A 24645-nucleotide genomic window follows, 5' to 3' on the forward strand; every position below is an offset into this window, starting at 1 on the left:
ATAAATGCATAATCCTCCGCCTCTGGTCTTACCGGAGTCATCCGCCGTTCTGTCTGCTCGGAATGTTTGATGCTCCGTTAGCGATATAGCGTTGTCTGGTATCCCGCTGTTTAGCCATGTTTCTGTGAAAATCATGACATTACAGTTCCATAATCTTTTGCTGCGGTTGATGCGCAGTCGAATCTCATCCATTTTGTTCACCAGTGACCGTACATTGGCGAGAAAGATGCTGGGTAAAGAGAGCCGGTGTGGTGTTAGCTTTAGCTTAGCTCTTAGCCCGCCGCGCTTCCCCCGTTTTTGTTTACGTTCTCTGCGCCGCCTCCGAGCACTTCCGCCCGGCCGGGTAGGGCTCTCAGGCCCGGGTGTTCTGGCGATCTCAGGGATGAGTTGAAGATTGTTAATAAAACTGTCCGGAATGCACAATCCAATATCCAAGATGTCCTGTCGGGTGTACGATGTAAAGGCACTGCTGTTCTGCACGAACAGACCCGAAATGAGCAGGAATAATACTGCAAAATTGCAGAAACTGGAGAGACACTGAGCCTCGCGAACCGAACGCGCCGCCATCTTGTCTGTTATTTACTCTATATGTGCCTGATAGTTAGATATGGAGCTAACATTAATCAGATTCTCTCTAGTGAGCACATAAAAATCGTCATCATAATTTACTCGAGCGCATAATTTACTCGACTCGTACCTCAATGTCTTGCACCCCCCTTAATAGGTGCTGCGGTTTGAAAAAACCCTGCTCTACAGACACACTCATATCAGGATCCCCAAGTATCACCTTAAAAGCAATAGAGTAGAGGAAAAGTTACCTTACAAACATGCCAGCAGTTCAAAGGTACAAAGTGAGAGAGGGATAGAGAGGCAGACAAACAGAGAGAGAGCTTTCATTTTCTCCCTAGAAGTGAAATAGCGTCTACTGGATCTGCTGTACTTCAGTGTCAGTGAAAGACTGTCCAGTAAACTCGCATGCAGTGAATTGTGCACCATTGTCTGCTTTTTAAGTAGTTAGAGCGCATTAATTACTCGCCCTCGCCTTGTTTGCCCTTTCCTTGTAATAACCAGTGATGATCTATTAATGAATCGATATCGAATTGTCCACTTCTGCATTGCGGTGCATCAAAAAACAATTAATTTTGACACCCCTATGATTTTCCCTTTTCTGTTAAACAAAAAAGAAGATATTTAAAAAAGTATGCTGGAAACCTGTAACCATTGACTTCCATATTAGATAAAACAAATACTATGGAAGTAAATTATTAGAGGTTTCTGACATTTTTATAAATAACAGAGAAAAAAAAGAATTTCAAACCAGTTTATGACAGGTGAAGGATGATGTGAACTAACCCTTTAAGTCTCATGCTCACTGAAAAAAATGCTGTAGATTTTTTCAAATTTACTAATGACAGTATAATTATTAGTGAGCTTGCACAAGAGAAAAAAGGCCTACTGTATTCCTTCAGACAGCCTAGCAAACGTGAAAATGCTGTAAAGTACCAGGCTTGCAGTATGTCCAATCCTCCTTCTGATGGTCCTCCATTTCCTGCAAGCTGCTGTCGTCTCTTCCACTGGATCAATTCATCATCAACAATCACAGTTTGCTGTTTCCTCAGCAGAGCGAGGGTCCTCTGATGCTTCTCTGCCAGATCCTAAACACATTACATTATTCAAACACTGAAAAATATGGTGGAAAATTGCTCCTGATTTCCAGAAAATGTGTGTTGCTGGTTGTAAATTCATACTGTGCTGAATTAGTGTACCTGTCTGTATTTCTGTAAAGTGTTGGCTTCTCGCGTCAGCCAGGTCTCTAGCGTGGACTTCCTGCTCTGCAGACCCGCTTCTCTCTGAGCACGCTCAGTAGGAGGAAGGCTGGCCAGACTAACTATCTGAGCTACTCGAACCAGAGAAAATATTAAAGAAATGGTTTAAAATTTGTGCTGTCAAATGATTCTTTGCATCCAAAATAACAGTTTTTACAGACACACTATTTGAGTCTGTGCATACATACATACATACATACATACATACATACATACACACAAAAACAGCTTAAAGTTTCTATACAGCTTAAAGTGAAATTTAAAGGCTTAACTAGATAGGTTAGGGTAATTAGGCAAGTTATTGTATAATGATGGTTTGTTCTGTAGACTTAAAGTAGCTTAAAGTATATATATATATATATATATATATATATATATATATATATATATATATATATATATATATATATGTATGTGTGTATGTATGTGTATATATATATATATATAGATATATATATATATATATATATATATATATATATATATATATATATATATATATATATATATGTATGTATATATATATATATATATATATATATATATATATATATATATATATATATATATATATATGTATGTATGTATGTATGTATGTGTGTGTGTGTGTGTGTGTGTGTGTGTGTGTGTGTGTGTGTATATATATATATATATATATATATATATATATATATATATATATATATATATATATATATATGTGTGTATATATATGTGTATGTATGTATATGTAAAAAGTATATACATAAAAACTAAAATTATAAAATTATATTGGCATTTACTATAAAAATGTATTATAAACAACAAGTCTAAACAAATTTATTTAATGTGAAACTAAAATAAATGGGCACAAATATTCATGTCTTTCATTCAGCATGAATCTAAAATGTAAACACACTTGTGCTTGTTTCGCTTGCAAAATATAATTCTCATAGGGATATAAGTCACAGCACATTTCAGATGATATTATAATATATAAATGTATATAATTATAACATTATAATTATTATAAGAATTACTACCATCTGAAAACACCCATTAGGTAGCCATTAAGTTGTTTTTACATGCGGAGTCACCAAGAAAGCATTTTTACATTTACATTTACATTTAGTCATTTAGCAAAAATATATTTCGATAACGGGATGTTATATTTCACATTTACTCTAATAATATTTTGCTTGCCATTCAATCAAAATCAAGCATTCATCAATCAAGCTGTGTATTTGTTGAATACTGCCCAAGAAACTCTGTGTGTATATTATATAAATTACATGTGCGGGCTGAGATGCTGTGTTCATACCCTGTATCCTCAAGCTCTCCTGGTACTGAATGATGAAGTATTCTTGACTGTGCTGGAGTTTGCGGAGGTCATTCTCTGTGTCCTGTGTCATAACACGCAGCTCCTCAAATGTCTGGTTGATTTGCTGGTATCTCTGAGGGGTCCCATCTACCGGACCTGAACCCGGACTGCTGGTCTGAATGCCACAAACATACAAAAATGTCATTAACTCACCCGCAACCCAATGTAACACTCTAGGTGGAGATCAACAACCAAAAAATGTGCAGGTGACTTACATTAGATGCTTCCTGTACAAGTCTTTGTTCAGTGTACAAAATGTGTTTGACACACCGTACCAGCTCCAGGGGGCAAGCATCATATGAGTTCTATTAAAAAAAACATCAAAATCTGATCTTTGTGGGCATGAACTTCATTCAACAAATGAATTCATGTGAAACAGACCTTGAATTCTAGTCAAATGTTTCAGTTTGAATGTAATTACTTGAAGCTAATATTTAATTTTTACTAAAAATGTTTTTAAATCATTTTTAAGCAGAATAAACTACTTACAATCATAAGCAACAACACAAATACAATTTATTTTTGACTTTATTTTCTCTTTTGTTTAGCAAGTCTGAACTTTTTTTTCATTAAGAAAAAGCAGTAAGGCTGTCGTCAAGGCTGCCCCCTTCTGTTGGGACAACAGAAGTTAGTATTCCTACTCTAATATCAGTTTTAAATAAATTTGGCAACTACTCTGGTTATAACCTAAATAATCCAAAAACACAAATTTTAAAGAGCATATTGTAGGTTAGACACCCCAGTGAGTCAATGTGCGTAAGAGTAAAGTAACAACGATATTTTCTTTAAAATATAAGTTAAAGTTTATCACTAAGCCATCTGGAGACGTTTTTAGTCACAGAAATTTACTTCCGCATCTGAAAAATCGCCAGACCGGAAGTGACGTCGGATGAGGGAGCTCGCGCATATACAAAGTATACGCTTATTTCACGTGGCCGCCATTTTCAAGAACCAAAGCGAGGCTGCGGTGGGAAGAAACCCGGAAGTATAGGACAAGGACTGTACACATTACAGTAACATGCTGTGGAGTACACACCTCCAGCTGTTGCCGAGATTTCAAAATGCAGAACTGGTGTAAACATCACTTTAATATCATTCAGTAAGTTTAATTTAGAATATTAAAAGCAATTTAGCATCAAACAACATCACAATCTCTTTAAGAGTAATATGCTCAAGTGTCCTCCTAGGCTTCAGATCATGGCAGCAGGTAAACACCGTGGGGACGCTTCCCTGCTTCAGTCTATGTTACCCAGTGAGCGATAAAACACTGTAGCACACCCTCGTGTTGTCTGTAATAGTGTTGTCCCGGTATTGAATTTTTAAAACCATCTATTTCCCGCTGAGTTAACATTGAAGCGCCGCTGAGCGCAGATGACTCGACTGATCTTCACGGCTGCTTCGCGTTCCAGTCTCCTTGTATCTGTGTTTGCACTCAGTTTACTGCCCTTCATCCAGTGCAACTCGATTTCGCTTTTAAAAATGGCGGCCGCGTGAAATCAGTCTATAAAGACAACTGATCGCGGTGGCCGAGATAAGATATTCTGAGAGACTCACACAAACGACAGACCACAGCCATACAATTATAAGGCTGTGGACATACCAGCAGACAGAGAAGTGTAACTGAGCTGTATTGTGAGGAGAACAGAGCAGGTTCATGGTGAGATCAGTGTTGGCTCACAGACAAATATGTAAGATAACGAAAACTTATCTGGCAATAACAAAGCTAGTATTGATCATCTATAAGCATTAATAATTACCAGTAACAGAAACTAATGAGAATTTAACAGTTATGCCACATTGACCCTATTTTTTTATTGTAGATAAGTGAATACAAAACACAAACAACACAGAACGTCTGTAATAATGCAGAAACATGTAAACAGGTACTAGAAAATCTTTTTATTACACAATTTTTCAGGGCGTTTGTATTAAAATAAAAATACCATCAAATATTAAAACAATTTAAGTAAGTTTTTAAATATGTGTCTTTTTGTCAGATTTTTTTCATTGGGTATAAGATGGATGCATTTGATCGCATTTTGGCAAAAATCCATAAAAACAGTACAGTTGTTATTGTATAAAATATTTACAAAGATTTGATCAACAGATCTGATCTGCATTTATGGATAAATAAACTTCAGCCCTAATTCAAGTTTAAATTCTAATTCAACTCAAATTCAAGTTTTATTTATATAGCACAAAATCATAAGCACTGTTAAAACCCAGCATTTTTACTCTTTATATATTTAAGTATCTGTGTGAGTGTGTGTATAAGTAGGTAACAAACATAATACTGAAAGAAAAATATATCATCTGACCCATTTAAAAGTAAACCTTAACAAAATTATTTTTCAGTAAGTGGGCCAGCATTTATGTGGGTACCACACTATTATGCCTTTAATGTGTGCTGAATTGTGAATGCTGTGTAAAAAGATGCCGACAGCCTCATCCTTGTAAACCCGCTGGAAGGATCTAGAAAAGAGAGCAAATGTAGTGGACAGTTCTGCATTCTCGTCGAGCCTGTGATGACCTCCATTATTCCACCATCAGACACGCAGTGAGGGCTGATGTATATATGCTGGGGAAATAATGCAAAAGTTTAAATCATGTTTATAAATCATGTATATTTTTTAAAAATCCATATAATTTTTAATATTACATAATACAGAAAACCCAACCACATTTGCAGACCCCTGGATAGTGAACTGCATACCATCTCACAAATATACAGTAGATTGTACCAATTATAAGTTGAGCATGTGTGAACAAACTTAAATTTTTCAAATGTTATTTGTTTTTCTTCTACAAAATGAATATTCCTCATGTGAATAAAAAGTGCCTTTCCTCAATGACAGGACAGAATATTTTTTACTCTCCCTCAAGTGGTTCCAAACCTTATTGACTTTCTTCTGTTGATCACAAAAGAAGATATTTTGAAGAAAGCTGAAAACCAGTAACCATTGACTTCTATAGTAGGAAAAACAGATACTATGGAAGTCAATGGTTACACGTTTCCAATATTAAAAAAAAAGGAAATGAAAGATAGTGTCCGAGTTTACCTGCCTGCATTATATGAAAATATTCTAGTAATTATTTGCATTTCTAGTTTTTGTTATCAAATAATACCATGTATAATTAATTTACGATAAGGGTCATAATAATTTACCCGATGAAAGAGGTGAAGGTCTGAGGTTTAATTGAGGTAAAGTTGGTTTTATATTCACACATTCCGACTTTCTCCTTAATAATATAATTTCAGAAAAGTATTCTTTGCTAATTCCTAATAATAAAATCATATTAGCAGCCAATGACTATCAAAGTACAACATTGTTCACTCTCAGTTTAATAGTGCTAATGTTGTTTTAATTGCAGCAAGGTGCCGTAACACATGTGAAGTTCCATGTACACATTAATAAAATATTACCCCACAACATCCAATACATCATATTGAAGGTGTATCTCCCTCCCACCTGGACTCATTTAATGACCACCATTATAAAACAATTTCTGACTCTATTTGTCCTGCAAATAGGAACTCTAAAACAACGTCCTGATGGCAACACCTGAAACACAGAGTACAACAGGTGATCCGGGGTGAATAGGATACCCTGAGCTCTCTTTAAAACACTTGTATTGTAAATTACCGTTGGACCAGTTTGGTTAAAACCAATGATCTTGCCTGCCACCTTCACCAGACTACTCAACCTGTTCTTGTTTGACACACTCAGATTACTGTACCAAGCTACAATGCAGAAAGATAAAACAGATTGAATAAATTGTTTATAAAACAATGTCATCATAGAGGTACAAACCTGAAACGATCTCAGTTTCCTCAGAAAAAACAATATTTGTTGGACTTTTTTATAGACAGCCTGAGTGTTAGGTTGAAATGTCAACATATTGTCAGAATCAGAATCAGTTTTATTGCCAAGTGTGCTTCACACACACAAGGAATTTGTTTTGGCTACAGAAGCTTCCAGTGTACATAAAGTGACAAGTGACAACACAAAATAAATCTGAAAAAATAAAATAATAATAATAAAAATGATGAACATTAAACAGATGCGGTTAGTCAAGAAACCTGGATGTTGAGTTGTATGTACAGATTGTTATAAATATACAGGTTATAAGGTGCTGTGTACAAGTGCGAATGTAGAAAGTATTGCATTGTATATTGATATAAGGTGCTGTGTACAAGTGCGTATGAGAAAGTATTGCACATATTTATTGCACAGTAGGGGGATATTTAACTGTTCATAAGGTAGACAGCCTGAGGAAAGAAACTTTTCCTTTGTCTGGCTGTTTTTGTGCTTGGTGCTCTGAAGCGCCGACCAGACGGTAACAGTTCGAACAAGTAGTGTGCTGGGTGTGAGGCGTCCAGAGTGATTTTGCGAGCCCTTTTACTCACTCTGGAAGTGTACAGTTCTTGAAGTGTAGGAAGAGTTGTGCAGTCGTTCAGCAGTCTGGACTATTCGCTGTAGTCTACGGAGGTCGGTTTTGGCAGCTGAGCCGAACCAGACAGTGATTGAAGTGCAGAGGATGGATTGGATGACAGCTGAGTAGAACTGTACGTGCAGCTCCTGAGGCAGGTTGAACTTCCTCAGCTGACGAAGGAAGTACAGTCTCTGCTGGGCTTTCTTCACAATAGAGTCTATATGAATGTCCCACTTCAGATCCTGAGAGATGGTGGTGCCCAGGAACCTGAATGACTCTACTGCAGCCACAGTGCTGTTAATGATGGTGAGTGGGGGGAGTGCAGGGGGGTTTCTCCTGAAGTCCACTATCATCTCCACTGTTTTTAGCGTGTTCAGCTCCAGGTTGTTGTATCTGCACTATAACGCCAGCCGCTCCACCTCCTGTCTGTATGCAGACTCGTCACCGTTCTGGATGAGGCCGATAACAGTAGTGTCGTCTGCAAACTTAATGAGTTTGATGGAGGGGTCTTTTGCAGTGCAGTCGTTGGTGTACAGGGAGAAGAGCAGTGGAGAAAGAACACATCCCTGGGGGGCACCAGTGCTGATGGTGCGACTGATGTGATTTTGCCCATTCTGACTAGCTGTTGTCTATCTGTCAGAAAGCTGGTGATCCATTGACAGACAGAGCTAGGAACAGAGAGCTGGGCCAGTTTGTACTCAAGCAGTGATGGGACGATGGTGTTAAAGGCAGAACTGAAGTCCAGAAACAGAATCCTTGCATACTTCCCTGGTTTGTCCAGATGTTGTAGGGTATAATGCAGTCCCATGTTGACTGCATCATCCACAGACCGGTTTGCTCTATAGGCGAACTGCAGGGGGTCCAGCAGGGGTCCAGTGATGTCCTTCAGATATGCTAGCACCAGTCTTTCGAATGACTTCATGGCCACAGATGTTAAGGCCACAGGTCTGTAGTCATTGAGTCCTGTGATCTTTGGCTTCTTCGAGATTGGGATGATAGTAGAGCGCTTAAAGCAGGATGGAACTTTGTGCTGTTCCAGTGATCTATTGAAGATATGTGAGAAAATGGGAGCCAGCTGGTCAGCGCAGGTTCTCAGACAGGCTGGTGAGACACCATCTGGCACTGGTGCTTTCCTTCTCTTCTGTTTACTGAAGATCTGAGGCACATTATCCTCACTGATCTGAAGAGCAGGGGGGGAGAGGAAGATGGCTGGAGGTGTTGATGGCTGTGTAGGGTGATGGTCCGGGCTGTGTTGATGTGGTATTGATGGCCGTGTAGGGAAATGGTCCGGGCTGTGTTGATGTGGTGTTGATGGCTGTGTAGGGAGATGGTCCGGGCTGTGTTGATGTGGTATTGATGGCCATGTAGGGAAATGGTCCGGGCTGTGTTGATGTGGTGTTGATGGCTGTGTAGGGAGATGGTCCGGGTGGGTGTGAGGTGTCTGGTCATAGGTGTCAAACCTACAGTAGAACATATTCAGCTCGTTTGCAATATGTTTATTGCTGTCGATACTGGGGGACGGTGTCTTGTAATTAGTGAAACCTTTTAAGCCTGTCCACACTGATGCAGGGTCGTTAGCTGAAAACTGGTTTTGCAGCTTTTTGGCATAGCTTTTCTTAGCCACACCAATCTCCTTTGTCAATGTGTTCCTGGCCTGATTGTACAGGATCCTGTCACCACTCCTGTAAGCATCCTCTTTGGCCTGAAGAAGCTGTCTGAGTTTTAGTGTGAATCATGGTTTATCATAGTTAAATGACAAGTAGGTCCTGGTAGGGATGCATAACTCCTCACAGAAACTGATGTATGATGTTACAGTCTCTGTGCTCGTCCAGATCTGTGGCTGCAGCTTCAAAAACATTCCAGTCAGTGCATTCAAAACAGGCTTGTAAGACCTGCTCTGTGTCGTTGGTCAATCTCTTGACAGTCCTTAATACTGGCTTAGTAGTTTTAAGTTTTTGCCTGTAAGTTGGTATAAGATGAACCAGGCAGTGATCGGAGAGTCCTAGAGCTGCTCTGGCGACGGAGCGATATGCATCCTTTATTGTGGTGTAGCAATGGTCCAAAATGTTATTGCCTCTGGTGGGGCATGTAATGTGCTGTTTGAATTTAGGCAGCTCATGTGTGAGTTTTGCCTGATTAAAGTCCCCAAGTATGATAAAAACAGAGTCCGGGTGTTGTTGTTCTGTCTCTGTGATCAGATCAGCCAGCTGTTGCAGCGCAGTACTCACGTGTGCTTGCGGTGGAATGTAAACACAGACGAGAATGAACGAGGAAAATTCTATTGGTGAATAAAACGGCTTACAGTTAATGAAAAGCACTTCCACATCAGGACAGCACATCTTCTTTAACACAGTTACATCCGTACACCACCTTCTGTTGATGTAAAAGCATGTCCCACCACCGCGCGTTTTGCCCGTTGACTCCGTATCGCGATCTGCTCTGTACAGCTGAAAGTCCGGTAGGTTTAATGCGCTGTCCGGAATGGCTTCGTTTAGCCAGGTTTCCGTGAAACACAGGACAGCAGAGTTGTTAAAGTTCTTGTTTTTGCATGCGAGCAGAAGTAGTTCGTCCATTTTGTTAGGAAGAGAGCGGAGATTCGCCAGGTGGATGCTGGGCAGCGCCGTTCTGAAGCCGCGCTGTCTTAGCCTGACGAGCGCGCCGGCTTGCTTCCCACGCTTGCTCGTCTTGTAGCGTTTCCACAATGCGTCTGCTCCGCCGACTACAATGTTCCGCAAAACGCCACAAAAATCAAAATCCAGTTCTTGATTAGTTGGTGTGCACTGCCGAATGTTCAGCAGCTCGTCCCTGGTGTAACTGATCGTGTTTGATAAACATAAAACAGGACAGACTAACAAAACAGTGCAAACACTGGAGAGCCCCACACCGAAGCGGCCATCCGCGGCACCATCTTGATGAGGTCAATAACAACCCCTAAATATTTATGTGTGTCCACAATTTCAATGTCCAAGCCTTTAATATTTGTTATGCTGGGGGTAGGGGAGGCCTTCCTGTAATTTATCACAATTTCTTTTGTTTTATTTACATTCAACTGGAGAAAAAATCTATTACACCAGGAAGTAAATTCTTCCACAACAGGACCATGCCCCAAATCCTGATCGTGGAGGAGACTCACAATCACCGAATCATCAGCATATTTTATGATATGACAGTTCCTGTACATACTCCGGCAATCATTAGTATACATGATGAACAGAAGAGGTGAGAGGCAACAACCTTGAGGGGACCCAGTGGAACAATACTGAAAGTTAGAAAGAGTACCATTGACATTTTAGTAGGACACACTGCTGACGTCCTACTAAAAAATCCAGAATCCATCCACAAATATTAAAATCCAAGTTAAAAAGAGAAATTAATTTCTCAACCAACAAATGTGGCTTCATAGTATTAAAAGCAGAAGACAAATCAATAAACAACAAAATGGCATGGGTCTTAGGCTTTTCCAGGTGATTAAACAGGTAATTCAACAGTGTAAGATGGGCATCTTCAACTCCCCTACTCTTTCTAAATGCAAACTGCAATGGATCAAATTTGTCCTTTGACTGCAGTAAAATCTAACCTTTAATAATTCTCTCGAAACACTTCATTACTAATGAGGTAAGGGCAACAGGTCTGAAACCATTTAACTCCCGGAGAAACTTAGTTTTGGCTATAGGAACGATAACACATTTTTTCCAAATTTCAGGAACTTGTTGTAACATAAGAGACTGAGAAAAAATGTAATGAAATATTTCAGAAAGCTGTTCAGCACACGTATGTAGCACTCTACCATCAATATTGTCTGGGCCCAGGCTTTTTTTAGTATTAATTTTCTGAAAGAGGTCTTTGACCTGAGTCCTACTAATGTTTACGGATTTACTACAAGACAGGTGGTGTTTTAAAATCTCATTTTCTGACTTAAAATCATCCTCATCAAACCTTAAATAAAATATATTTAATTCCTCAGCAAACTCACTCACAGAACTAAAACCATTTAAATTGATTTCAATGCCCCCTCTATCTTCTTTACACCCAGCCATTGTCTTCACACCTTGCTAGACTGATCTTAAATTATTGCTGCTCAACTTTTTCTCAATTTTATCCTTATACCTAATTTTATCCGTATTTATTTGCACTCTCACTGCCTTTTTTAATTGCTTAACTGCGCTCATATCACCCTGTTCAAAATATTTTTGTTTACTTTGCAGGAGAGATTTTGTGTCATTCGACAGCCAGGGTTTGTTGTTAGGAAAGTCAATAACAGTTTTGTGAGGAATAATCATATCTGTACAAAAAGATACGTAGTCACACACTACTTTTGTGAGTTCATCAATACTTTCAGATGTCTCTTTAAAAACAGACCAATCTGTACAGTCGAAACAACCCTGACGGGCAAGTGAATTATCCTCTGACCATACCTTAATTTCCCTCTTCCGCCTCAACACAGATTTATATACTGGGAGGAGGTGCACCACGTTATGGTCAGAGAAGCCGACTGGTGGACAGCTTTCATTGCCCCTTTAATCGATCCATAACAGAGATTCAATGTCTTGTCATATCTTGTATGACAATTTACATACTGGTAAAAACCACACAATGTTTTCCTGAGGTCACAATTATTGAAATCCCCAAGAACAAAGTTGGAGCATCGGAGCATCCGGTGAGATTAGTTTCAAATTCATTAAGACTTTACTAACAGTTTCTGCGACATTTATATTATTTGCTTTCGGAGGTATGTAGACAACAGTAATACAAATCTGTGGAAATTCTCTTGGCAGATAGAAAGGTCTTAATGACACAGACAACAGTTCTATGTCTGGAGAGCATACTCTTTCTCTCACGGTCGCGTTTGTGCACCACCCTCGATTGATGTATAGGCAAACACCACCGCCCCAACTTTTACCCGTTACCTCACAGTCCCGTTAAAGCCGAACAGGTGCATCAAAACTGTCCAATGCCAGTGAGGAGTCTGTGTCCTGTGTAGTAAGCCATGTCTCGGTCAGTGCCAAAATGCAATCATTTTTATACTCTCAGAGATGACGAATGTTAGCCTGTAATTCATTGGTCTTATTCTTCAGAGATTGGACGTTCGCCAGAAGTATAGTTGGGAGTGGGATGCGGTTCTTTTTCACCAAGTTTTTATTTCGCACTCACACATCCTTTCTTTCCCCGTTTCTTAAGCCGTGGTTCCCGCGAGGGCCTCTTCTCAACAAGGCCATTCATCAGTCTTCGTAAGCCCAAATCCAGCCTGGAACGATCAAGAAGACAGTCCAAACTATAATCCACTGACTCAATCAAGTTGCGGTGCGTCCCTCTGAATCCGAGCAGGAACTCTCGAGAATACCTCAATCTGTTTGTTGTGTGAGGCCATTGACACAACACTACACCGGTAATACACAGCCAGATGATCATATAAAACACATACATCTTTTCACATATGAATGTCTCTTGCCAAAAGTTTAAAAGTCCTTTAACTTTATCATTAAAATCATTACAAAACGTGCAAACTAAAACGTGTATAAACGAGTATACATGGAACAACTCGTGCTGCAAAGCACCTACTGCTGGTCGCCACTAGAGCAGCGCCCTCGTGTGATTTCAGTCATTATATTCAAAGTACCATGGTAAACAATACAGAGAGGGTGTCACAAGCTGTCACCAAACAAATGTGCGAATATAAAATCAACTTTACCTTAGTTGAGGTTACTCTGTGAGCCACAGTGAAGCACAGTTGAGCGAGAGGGGTGTGGAGAGAAAGCCTTCAGCTCCGGGTCAGCATCACTGTCTCCCAAAGACTTATAATCACACCACATGACAATAAATTATGTATTAGCTGAGCAAACAAAGTCGCAACGCTGTAACTATACAAGACATTTATTATATTAGCAAACTGATAGTACTAGCTGTCTTATCATATGCTTACATTTTTACACGCTTTAAAAAAGTATATTTAATATGCTTAACAATACAAGCTAGCAGCAGTGTTATACTGTCGGCTACTCCAACATAAACACATCGTGTTGCTTCAAATGACTAAAATAATCATGCTTACTGACTTGAAAGTTGAAAAATATAAAAGAAAAAAAGAGTTGTCTTACCGTGTACAGTTCTCGTTTTCATCAAGCTGCATCTCCGACTAATCCAGGAGTGTTTTTCGCCGTTTTCGCGTCAGCTTTTAGTCTTAACGGAATCATCTCATTTCACGAACCAAAATAGCAACGGGAAACTTGTGGACTTGATATGCTGACAGGCTGGAGTTTGTGCAGTTCCCATAAACGCAATAATATACCACGATGATGATAAATTACGCCAAAACTAACAACCGTTTCTGCAACATGCTACTCTGCCTCACTGTAAACAGTGCGCGCCTGTCAAATAAGTCCCTGACCTGATGTCACCGGGGTGGTTAGAAAAAAAAGCGGACTTTCCGGAAGTGGGAAAACAGACACGTTTTCTTTAAAATCTGTGCCCTTGCGCTTTGTAAAACATTTTAATATGGTCTTTTATGGTATTATAGAGCATTTTCACAAATGATTCTACCTTTTTTTTATTGTTTTTTAACCTACAATATGCTCTTTAAGCTTTAATTATTTCCCTCAGAAACATATGCAGAATAAATTTAATTTCAAATGGAATTCAATAAGTATTAAGTACTTAGATATTAAAATAACTAAATATACTACACAATTATTTGATAGTAATTATAGCCCTATAAATAAGAGTATAAAATCTGATATAGACTGATGGTCTCAGTTGCCTTTAGAGATGCATTATAGAATAGAGACAATGAAAATTAAGACTTTTATGACTTTTCCAGGTTTTTCATTACCGTATGAACCCTGAATTTCTAGAAAAATTTATCACTTTCTGGCCATCGGACATTAGGCATGGATAAATAAATTGCGATTGTGATTTTCGAAAGTTTTACAGCGCTTTGTAAACGTTTATTCTTACCATTTGATGAGTCTCCCCATACAGTTTGATAGAACACCCGGACCCGGAAGCTGCTTTGCTTGACGCCACACTTAACAAGCGGATAGGCTTGGCATCACTACTTTTAGTTCAATTTGCTCAAATACGGAATTTGACAAATAATTTCTTTAGGTACCTGCAAACCAGGACCTACTTTAATAGTGAGATTAGATGTTTGGAGAACCCCCCCCCCCCCAACTTAATTGATTTAGTTATTGACATCTATAAGAGCAAAGACAATAGGAGAATCGTTTCAAAATTCTATTCTTCCATCCTATTCACCAAGGAACACTCAACAAATGACATCAGACTAAAATGGGAGAGAGAATCCAACTTAGTTATCTCAGAGGAAGATTGGTTTAATATCTGCTCAGTACAAGCCACCTCTTCCAACTCTGGTATGTGGCAAGATTTTTGCTAGAAGAATGTTACCAGATACTTTATAACCCCTAAGTTAACATGCATGCAAACATGGGCGAAGGACACAGGACAGTGCTGGAGGAAATGTGGAGAAGAATTAGCAAACCATTTTCACATATTTTGGAGTTGCCCAGCCATTGCCCAGATTCTGATTCTGTCATACTGGCAGGATGTAATGCAAGTAATACGAAATATTTTTGGTGATGGAGTGGACTTTTCTTTTACTATAATTTACCTGGGAAATATTGCAATCAACTTAATGGTAAAAGACAAATATTTATTAAAAATACTTTTAGCAACCAGTAAGAAAACTGTAACTCGAAAGTGGCTACAACTCGAACCCCCTACAAAATCTGAATTGTTGTATATAGTATTTAACGTTCAACGTGCTTTTACACAGTGTAAACTGATCTGTATATGTATTTTTTTAATGTGACCTTTAAGGAAATATGTGACCAGTCAACTGTTCATTTAAGTTCCGAGGTGTTACAGTTTTTTCTGTATTTTTTATTAATATTTATTATTTGTATTTTTTCTTTTCCTTTTTCTTCCTTAAAAAAGAAATAAAAATAAAGTATAAAAATGCAGTAAAAAGTAATATTGTCAAACATTATTATAATTTAATATAAACGTTTTTATTTGAATTTATTTCAAAGAAGGGGTCTCAAACTCGGAGCCAGTGAGCCAATTGCGATAGTTTGTGGCGCCCGCCTTAATTTGAATGTGTAGCACTACAGTTTTGTGTGCGGAGCTGAATTAACCCACCAATCACGGTGGGGTGTATGGCTCTCGGGGGCGGGACATCGGCTGGACTTTACAGCAGCGTTGCCATGGAGTGCTTTCTCCCATGCCTGCTGGCTGCCTCGTTTCTATTGAGCACACGCAGACATTCCTCCAAGCATGCTTCATTCACAACACTTCCAAACAAATTAAGTTGCTGCCCAGCGGGAAATTATAAATATATAAATGTATAAAAATGAGTGCTTAATTTAAGCCAGATCTTGCTGGATCCTGTTCTGGGAAATGTCAGATATTTGTATTTTTCTTTCCTGTATTTATTTTAATTGCAAGTGCAAGTGTGTGTGTGTGTGTGTGTGTGCGTGAGTGTATACAGTATATGTGTTTGTGTGTGTGTTTGTGAGAGTGAGAGAGAGAGAGAGAGAGAGAGAGAGAGAATGACTGCAGCGAATGCTGTGTGGATTGTTTGTGCGTACCATAAGCATGCGCACGCAGGATGGTAGTCATGCGCTAGTTAAAGCAAAATTCATGTTTAACTATTGGTCCTGAACAATATTTTCAACCAATCTTCTTTCTTGCGTTTACGCGTCACTCTCATTGGTTGTTGTTTTTTTTTTTATTGTTTCGCGCGCAGGGAGCAGAAAAGAAATCAAATTGATGCATTCGCAGCGGGATAAAAGAAAAGTGAGGAACTCAATGCAGCCTAATGTTGTCATCTGCAGTCACACATCGACATCTGTCCATCTGCAATAAGAGTCCCCAGTAACCCGGACCAATTATAGAGTCGCACCGTTATTTGTGGGTCATTTGCATCACTTTGCCTGCATTGTATTTGCATTGCCTCACACAATAAACATTACCTATATTTCTATATGATGTAAAAGTAGTCAAAACAAATGACAACAACACAGTGTTGCTTCTTTTTCCTGTAACAACAGCACAACGGATAACAGTAAATCTAATTATAATTATTATTATTACTATTTATTACTGATATTATTATTTTCTTATAAATTTTTTATTTTTCATCTTAATTTGTGTTTAAAAATTTTCTCTTCTCAAATCTCTTTATTTTTATTTTTTAACACAAAATAAGATGAAAAAATTAACAAATTAAAAATTTATAATTAATAATATCATTAATTTCTTGTGGAAAACCTCATGCAGCCCAGCCTCACCCAGACTCTGCCTCCAGCTGCCCCCAGGTAAATTGAATTTGAGACCCCTGTTTTAAAGTGATTTATTCCATATAATTAAATATTTTTAGGGCTTAATATTTTTTTATGTAAAGAATCCTGAAACAATGTGGCATGGTTTTTACCAAAAAATATTAAGGAGAAATTCTTAACTGAGTACAATCAATAACTGAAAAAATAACTGAGAAAGCTAGCAGATTATTAGTATGATTTCTGAAGGATCAAGTAACCTCTACTATAAGAGAAGACTGAGACTCACTGGACCTCAGTTCTAAAGGTACGTTGTGTTTCATGTTTGTTTGGTCTTCACATGTTGTCATCTGGTTCTCATACCTTCAGCTGTGTGGCATAATGGCCAAGTTTGATTTTTAGCAGGAAGCCATCTTCACCCATCTGATGCTCTGCTTTCTTTTGCAGCTCCTGGATCAGACCATCCAGCAGACGCTTGGCTTTAAACTCATCCTGCTGGTTCTCCAGATCTATGGCATCCCTGCACACCATATAAACACACTTCAGTACATTTCATGCCCTACTGCGAAATTCCACAAACTTAATTTAACCTCAGTTCAGAAAAAGTAAAATAAAAATAAAGCTGTGTTCTGTTAATTCTCCTAAACCTTAATTTAAGTGACAAATAAAAAAAAAAGATTGAGTGTTTTCAATGACAAGCATGCCATGAGAGAATAGTCAAACAAATAAAAATAACATTTCTTAAAGTAAAATCCCAAAGAATCAAAGTCTTTCACCAACTAAAATATAGAGCATATATAAGTACACCCCTCACAAATGTCTTTTTACATTTAGATTTTCTATTGGATGCTTTACAATACTATATTTGTGATTAGTCAGTACTAAAGCCAAATCTGGAGCTAATCCAACAAAATAACTTATGACAATGGTCCAAGTATTTAGGGAAAAGTAAAAAAATCCAATTTAAAAGAAAAAAACAAAAAGAAAAATTCACCCCGCCACTGCTACATTAATACTCATTCCAAACATTCAGTCATTGTGTTTTTTTTAATATCAGGATATAATCTCACCAAAATGTGTTAAAAGGTTAGTGGATTATCACAGCGCAAACTTTTCTGTAATCATAGTAGTGCTGTGCGTCATTTGTTTAACCCTTTAGGGTGACATGCTGGCTGACTGACAGGTGCGTGATGTGCGCAAACAAGGCATAGCTTTCAGTTAAGATAAACACAGTTTCCATAATTATACATGATATTTTAAAATGTATAGATGACTTTATCTTGCTGGAGTTTATGGCTGTTTCACTTTACTTCAGGACACATTAATGCTGCTTGAGAGGTCTATTGGAGATAAATATTCCTAGCAAATCTAATAAATGTTGGAGACATACTTGTTACATAAACGCACTAAATCACACTTCAGCAATGTTTATTTGAGAGTGAACAAGAAAATCTGTACTTAAGCAGCGTATATTTGAGGGTGTGCAAGAAGTTGTGCACGAACAGAGGAAATCGGCACGCAAGCAAAGAGATTTGCATGCTCGTATTACATAAATACAATCTCAACTTGTATTACTGCTCTCACGACATTTGTCATTGAAATAACATCACAGGTGGTTGGTAGATGTGTGTAAAAGGCCCAACAGAGTCTGCTGCCACAGCTGGAAAAAAATCCCAGAGGAAACAATACACATTTTTACTACTAAAATTCTATGACTTTTCCATAATTTTTTCAAGACCTAATGTTTCATGCAATGTCTAAATATTCATGGTAAAAGAAAAAAAAATGCATGTTTAAATTTACTACAGCATATCGTAAAACATGCAGCAATTTATTTAGCTTCAATTTATATTTGTGTAAAAATGATTTAGATAATGCTTACACCGCACTAATAATGTGAGAGTATGTGATTGTCCTGATTTCTATCTGTCCTTGGCCAACTAACCAAAGATTTCCGCTACATTCGTTCTTCCATGGCAGGGTGCCACACCAAAAATCATCCCGCCACAGCTACATTACAGCTTCACATTCAGTCTTTTTTTTTTTTAGTAGCGGGTTATAAATCGCACCAAAACATATTAAATGGTAAGACAATTATAAAAAACTTTTCTGTAACCGTAGTAGTGTTGTGCGTTATTTGTTTAACCCTTTAAGGTGACATGCTGACTGACAGGTGCATGATGCATGAGGCCAGCAAACACGACGTAGCTTTCAGTTAGGATGAACACAGTTTCCATAATTATACTTTATAGATAAAGGTCTATGGCTCTGCATACAGCAAACAAAGACTTTATCTGGAGGTAATGGCTGTTTCACTTTACTTCAGGACGCATTATTGTTGTCTGTAGGTCTATTGGACACATTTATAAATATTCCTAGCCAATCTAATAAATGTTGTAGATATACTCACAAATAAATGCGCTGAATTGCACTTCAGCAGTGTTTATTTGAGAACACACAAGAAAATCTGCACTTGATCAGCATATATTTGAGGGCGTGCAAGAAGTTTTGTACACAAACAGAGGAAATCGGCACGCAAGCAAAGAGATTCGCATGCTCGTACTACTGTACATAAATGCAATCTCGACTTGTAATACTGCACTCATGGTAGTTGGTAGATCTGTGCAAAAGGCCTGCCGCCACAGCTGGAAAAAAACCTAGAGGAAACAGTGTAACCTTTACTCAAGAATATAGATATTTGTTTTCCATGACATTTCCAAAACTTTGTGGATTTTTCTATTTTTCCAAAACTTTTCCAGGCCTGGAAAATGCCTTGTCAAAATTCCATGACTTTTCCAGATTTTTCATGACCGTATATGAACCCTGTATATCCGTTTAAAAAAATCTTTCATTGTATACATTTTAAGAACACAATTGTTCCAAGACATAAGAAAACTTTTATTTGTACTTCTTGTCAACTAAATAGCAGTTAAGTAAGGAATAATGCCTTATTCATACTAGCAGCCACTTTGTAGCTGCCTGTCGCTCTGGGTGATGACCTGCTGCAAATGCAGGTCTGTGTAGGTCTACAGCCTGGAGAATACAACTGGTCTCTGCAGGAGCGAGGATCACGTAAGCTTTACTGGTGCTCCTATTGGCTGCCGAAAATCATTTCTTCATTTGCATAAAGTTGAAGGATTCTCAACTTTGTCGCATCGCTCGACTCGCCCATCTGGTCGCCAACGGTCTCTGTCGCTCGCATAGACGGAGGTCATCAGAAGTCACTCGCTCTCTGTTGAAATGATGGGTCCCTGTTTCTTTGCCGCTGCGAGTCGCTCGTAGTGTGAATGAGGCTTAAAGTAAATCCAGGCAGTAGTTTTAGCAAAATATAGCTCGTCAGGGTTATCAGCTGTAAAATTACAGGGGTGGTCCAGAATGTAATTTTAGGCTTGGTTGTGTTTATAAGATGCAAAGCAATGTGTGCTCATGTTTCACTTGGAGGAAATCACGTTATTTTATTCATAAATCTCACTTTGATTATATACTGCTACTCAGCTAACATGAAAATGACTGTCATATTTCCTAGTTCCTCTGAAAGGCCCGCCCTCAAGTGACTCTGATTGGTCATGTGTCATAATGTGCTGCGATTCGTGGATCGGCTCCACGTCACGCCGTACAAGCATGCGCTTTTGTGCTGTGTAAACAGTCAGTCAACCTCATGCCCGCTCTCTAAAATAAAATCTGACAAGTGTCTGTAACGAGTGAAAATGGGGTGCGGCTACTTTAAGAGAGATCGCCATTGTGTGTGTGTGTGTGTGTGTGTGTGTGTGTGTGTGTGTGTGCGTATGTATGTGTGAACTGTCTGTAGACGCGTGTAACATGTCTTTCACATATATTCAGAATATGCATGTGTAAGTAATATGAATCGTTCACATATCTTTTGCGAGATCATTATCTGAGATGTAAAATGCACAGAAAAGCTGCCTATAGAGAGACACGCGTGCGCTGGTGAAGTGTGTGTGTGAGTGTGTGGGTTTACAGCAGTTAATGCTCTCCGCCTTTTTGCCCTTGTTTGGTATCCTGCCGTCGGTGCGATGACGCGCGAACAAAATGGCAACGGTTGGCCGCGCCTACTTGTAGCTTCATTGCGCTCTTCAGAAACCTATGGGTGACGTCACGGATACTACGTCCATATATTTTACAGTCTATGGTCACAACACAAACAATTGAAGAAACGTGCAGCAAATTGGTCACAACACAAACAACTAAAGAAACACACTGCAAGTTGGTCACAACAACAACAACTTAAGAAATGCACTGCAAATTGGTCACAACACTTGCAAATATCCACGTGACACAACGGAAATGTTTCTTGGGGACCCAAAAACATGACCAATTTGCAGCGCGTTTTTTCAGTTGTTTGTGTTGTGACCAATTTGCAGTGCGTTTCTTCAGTTGTTTGTATTGTGACCAATTTGCAGCGCGTTTCTTCAGTTGTTTGTGTTGTGACCAATTTGCAGCGCGTTTCTTCAGTTGTTTGTGTTGTGACCAAATTGCAGTGAGTTTCTTCAGTTATTTGTGTTGTGACCAAATTGTTGCGCGTTTCTTCAGTTGTTTGTGTTGTGACCACTTTGCAGTGCGTTTCTTCAGTGTTTGTGTTGTGACCAATTTGCAGCGAGTTTCCACAGTTGTTTGTGTTGTGACCAATTTGCTGTGCGTTTCTTCAGTTGTTTGTGTTGTGACCAATTTGCTGCGCGTTTCTTCAGTTGTTTGTGTTGTAAACAATTTGCTGCACGTTTCTTCGGTTGTTTGTGTTGTGACCAATTTGCAGTGCGTTTCTTCAGTTGTTTGTGTTGTAACCAATTTGCAGTGAGTTTCTTCAGTTATTTGTGTTGTGACCAATTTGCAGCACCTTTCTTCAGTTGTTTGTGTTGTGACTAATTTGCAGTGGGTTTCTTCAGTGTTTGTGTTGTGACTAGTTTGCTGCGTGTTTCTTCAGTTGCTTGTGTTGTGACCAATTTGTTGCGCGTTTCTTCAGTTATTTGTGTTGTGACCAATTTGCTGTGCGTTTCTTCAGTGTTTGTGTTGTGACCATTTTGCAGCGCGTTTCCCTGGTTGTTTGTGTTGTGACCAATTTGCAGCGCGTTTCTTCAGTCGTTTGTGTTGTGAACAATTAGCTGCTGTTGTAAAAAAATAAATGAGTGAATATAGAAGAAAACCCAGTCCAGGAGACTCGAAACAAGCAGAATTCCTTTATTGAGACGTGTTGGTTAATCTGCAGTCAAACAGCGTCTTCGAGAAGTCCATGTGTCTGCAGAGCCTATTGGAGGTCTGCAGTCTGCGAGTTTTAACACAAGTCTGATTTGAGACAAAGCTGTTCTGTCTATAATGTTTTAGGAGGTGGGGAAATGGCTAAACAAAGCATGCAAATTCAGTTTTGGAGTCAGCAGGGTAAATTGGCATATAGGTGTAGAAACCGGCCCAGCTACTGACCACACAAGTTAATCAACAAAATGGTTTCTGTAGCATGAAAGCATGACCCGCAAATTATGTTCTGGAGACAGAAACCGCCTGACCAGTTGACCGAAAAGAGAAAACAAGTTACACAGCCATGCTGTGAAACTGACACTTTGCATTACTTGGGAATATAAATTTATATTCCCACACCGCGCGTTTCTTCAGTTGTTTGTGTTGTGACCAATTTATTTTGTGACTTTTAGCTGTGTAATAAGCATCCAAGTGGCAGCGGAATAAAGCACCTTTGTCTCATTAAGAGCTATGATATATTGTTTTTCAGTGTACTTGGCCATGTACTTGCTGCAAATTTTTAGGAAAACCACAATTAGATGAAGCATTCACTTTCAGATTTGCAAAGTCTAACATATTTATTAGAAAATTATGTGTTATTATGTGACATTCGTATTATCCTGTAAATCTGTCGGTGTACATCTTGTGAAGCCTTGCTTGCATATTACATCCACATTTTAATTTTGATTCTGGAACAGAGTCTGCATAGAGACACTCACCATGGCTGAGCCTCTAGCCATTGTGCCAAGTAGTGGCGCACCTCAATGGGGAAGTGCTGGCCATAGAGGGATTGCATCTGATGGAGGGCGTCCCCCTGAAGCTGCTGTGCCTGAATCCACAGCGCCATGCCTGGCTCTGAACATAAAGAGAGAGATGTGTTTTGGTATCAATAAGAATGGCATGAAAACTTCATCCCATGATGAAATGCACTTGATTTCACCTTCTGTTTCCTGGGCTAGATAAATCAACCGAAGCAGCATCTATCCATTTATGTGCACTCATTAGTATACAAGTATAATTGCCAAATAATATATGAAACAATAGGCACTGACTGCATTCAGATTGGAATACTTCCCAACTTCTTACTGGATCCTGCACGGAATTCTATGTTTTCTGCAAATTAGGGCTGCACAATATATCGTTTCAGCATCGATATCGCAATGCGTGCATCTTCAATAGTCAGATCGCAAGATATGCAATGCTGAGTCTAAATTATAGTTGACCAAGAGCTACAGAACACGTGATTTGGAGAGTCACTGCTTACCATAATTGAGTAAAGGTTTATAATTTGCATGTGTTTCTAAGGCCTGTGACAGAGCATTTCTAGACAGTTTAGAATATTTGAGCACAAAAAATTATGATGTTCTTTTATCTAATTATTTATACAGAATTGATACAATTAATGCAAAAAATGAATGCTTGTTTTGTCTTGCTTCTAGTCCAAATATCTACATTTCAAAGTGAAAACATGATTATTTTACTTACAGCATTGGCAGATAATTTAAAGGTGAAAAATAAACAATATTTTTACTTGATGTTAGAATTTTTAGATATTTGGACTAAACACGATAAAGCAAAAAAAGAAAAGCATTTTCATTGCATTGTGATTATTCAATTTTGAACCTAAATACTGTTATAATAGTGTTAATAGAGCTATAGGGTTCATGCACAGCTAGTGTTTCTTCCCATTTATTAGATAAGCTTCCGGTGAAATGTTAATGTGACTTTTTCAATTTTATACAATTCCTTTTACAGCATCAATGTTGTATTGTAAATAAAATACAATCAGTTAAATGGACTTCATCATTCATTTAGTTCTTCAAGTGTAAAATTATAAAAAGCGTTTTACACACGAGCCGTCAGTATCAGTAGGCTAGAGCAGAAACTGCAATACTTGGGTAAATTAAATGTTCATATTTTAAAGACAAGGCACGAACATATGAATTTGATCCAGTGCTACTTGTACATTCTGAGACCCACTTTATATCGTATATCAATCAGGTACATGAATCGTTAAAGATCGATGATTTTTAAAGAAAATTTTGTAACGGCACACAGTTCACCAAAAGCGTTTGACCCAGAATACTGCAAAATTAAAAGTGCTTCTGCATACTTCTGCATATACCCTATTCAAACCGTCTCGTGAAACTGTATTCATATTGCAATATTTATTGCAGAAAAATAAAATATCACAATATCAAATTTTTCCAATATTGTTCAGCCCTACTGCAAAAATAGCTGATAGGCTTCCAAAAAAGACAAGAAATATATTTTTTTCTTACTTGGTGTAATAGATTTCCTGAATAAGACCTGAAATGTTATTGTTTTCATTGCCCTGAAGTCAAGGGAATTTTAAAGAAAGTTTTATTCTAAGATATCAAATACTTGAGTAGTACTTCCTTGTGACGTTTAAAAAGCTTTTACTAGTCTTGGAAAAGGCAGTTAATAACAAGCGGCTAAAAGATACTACCAAAGGTATTACTAG

General features: G+C 38.3%; 1 protein-coding gene across 2 annotated transcripts in view; it reads right to left on the reverse strand.

The window, feature by feature from the left end:
• The window catches only part of stat5b (signal transducer and activator of transcription 5b), an 89877-nt gene that overhangs the window by 43789 nt on the left and 21443 nt on the right, over positions 1-24645 (reverse strand). For both annotated transcript variants that reach the window (XM_056469821.1, XM_056469822.1), the window contains exons 2-7: positions 22880-23015; positions 17277-17433; positions 3402-3491; positions 3127-3301; positions 1767-1897; positions 1504-1655 (exon numbers count right to left, since the gene is read on the reverse strand). In XM_056469821.1, the coding sequence (XP_056325796.1) occupies positions 1504-1655; positions 1767-1897; positions 3127-3301; positions 3402-3491; positions 17277-17433; positions 22880-23007 (833 nt within the window). In that variant the 5' untranslated portion in view covers positions 23008-23015. The remainder of the gene's footprint in view (positions 1-1503; positions 1656-1766; positions 1898-3126; positions 3302-3401; positions 3492-17276; positions 17434-22879; positions 23016-24645) is intronic.

Source organism: Danio aesculapii, chromosome 12 (assembly GCF_903798145.1).
Source record: "Danio aesculapii chromosome 12, fDanAes4.1, whole genome shotgun sequence".
Classification (NCBI taxonomy): Eukaryota; Metazoa; Chordata; class Actinopteri; order Cypriniformes; family Danionidae; genus Danio; species Danio aesculapii.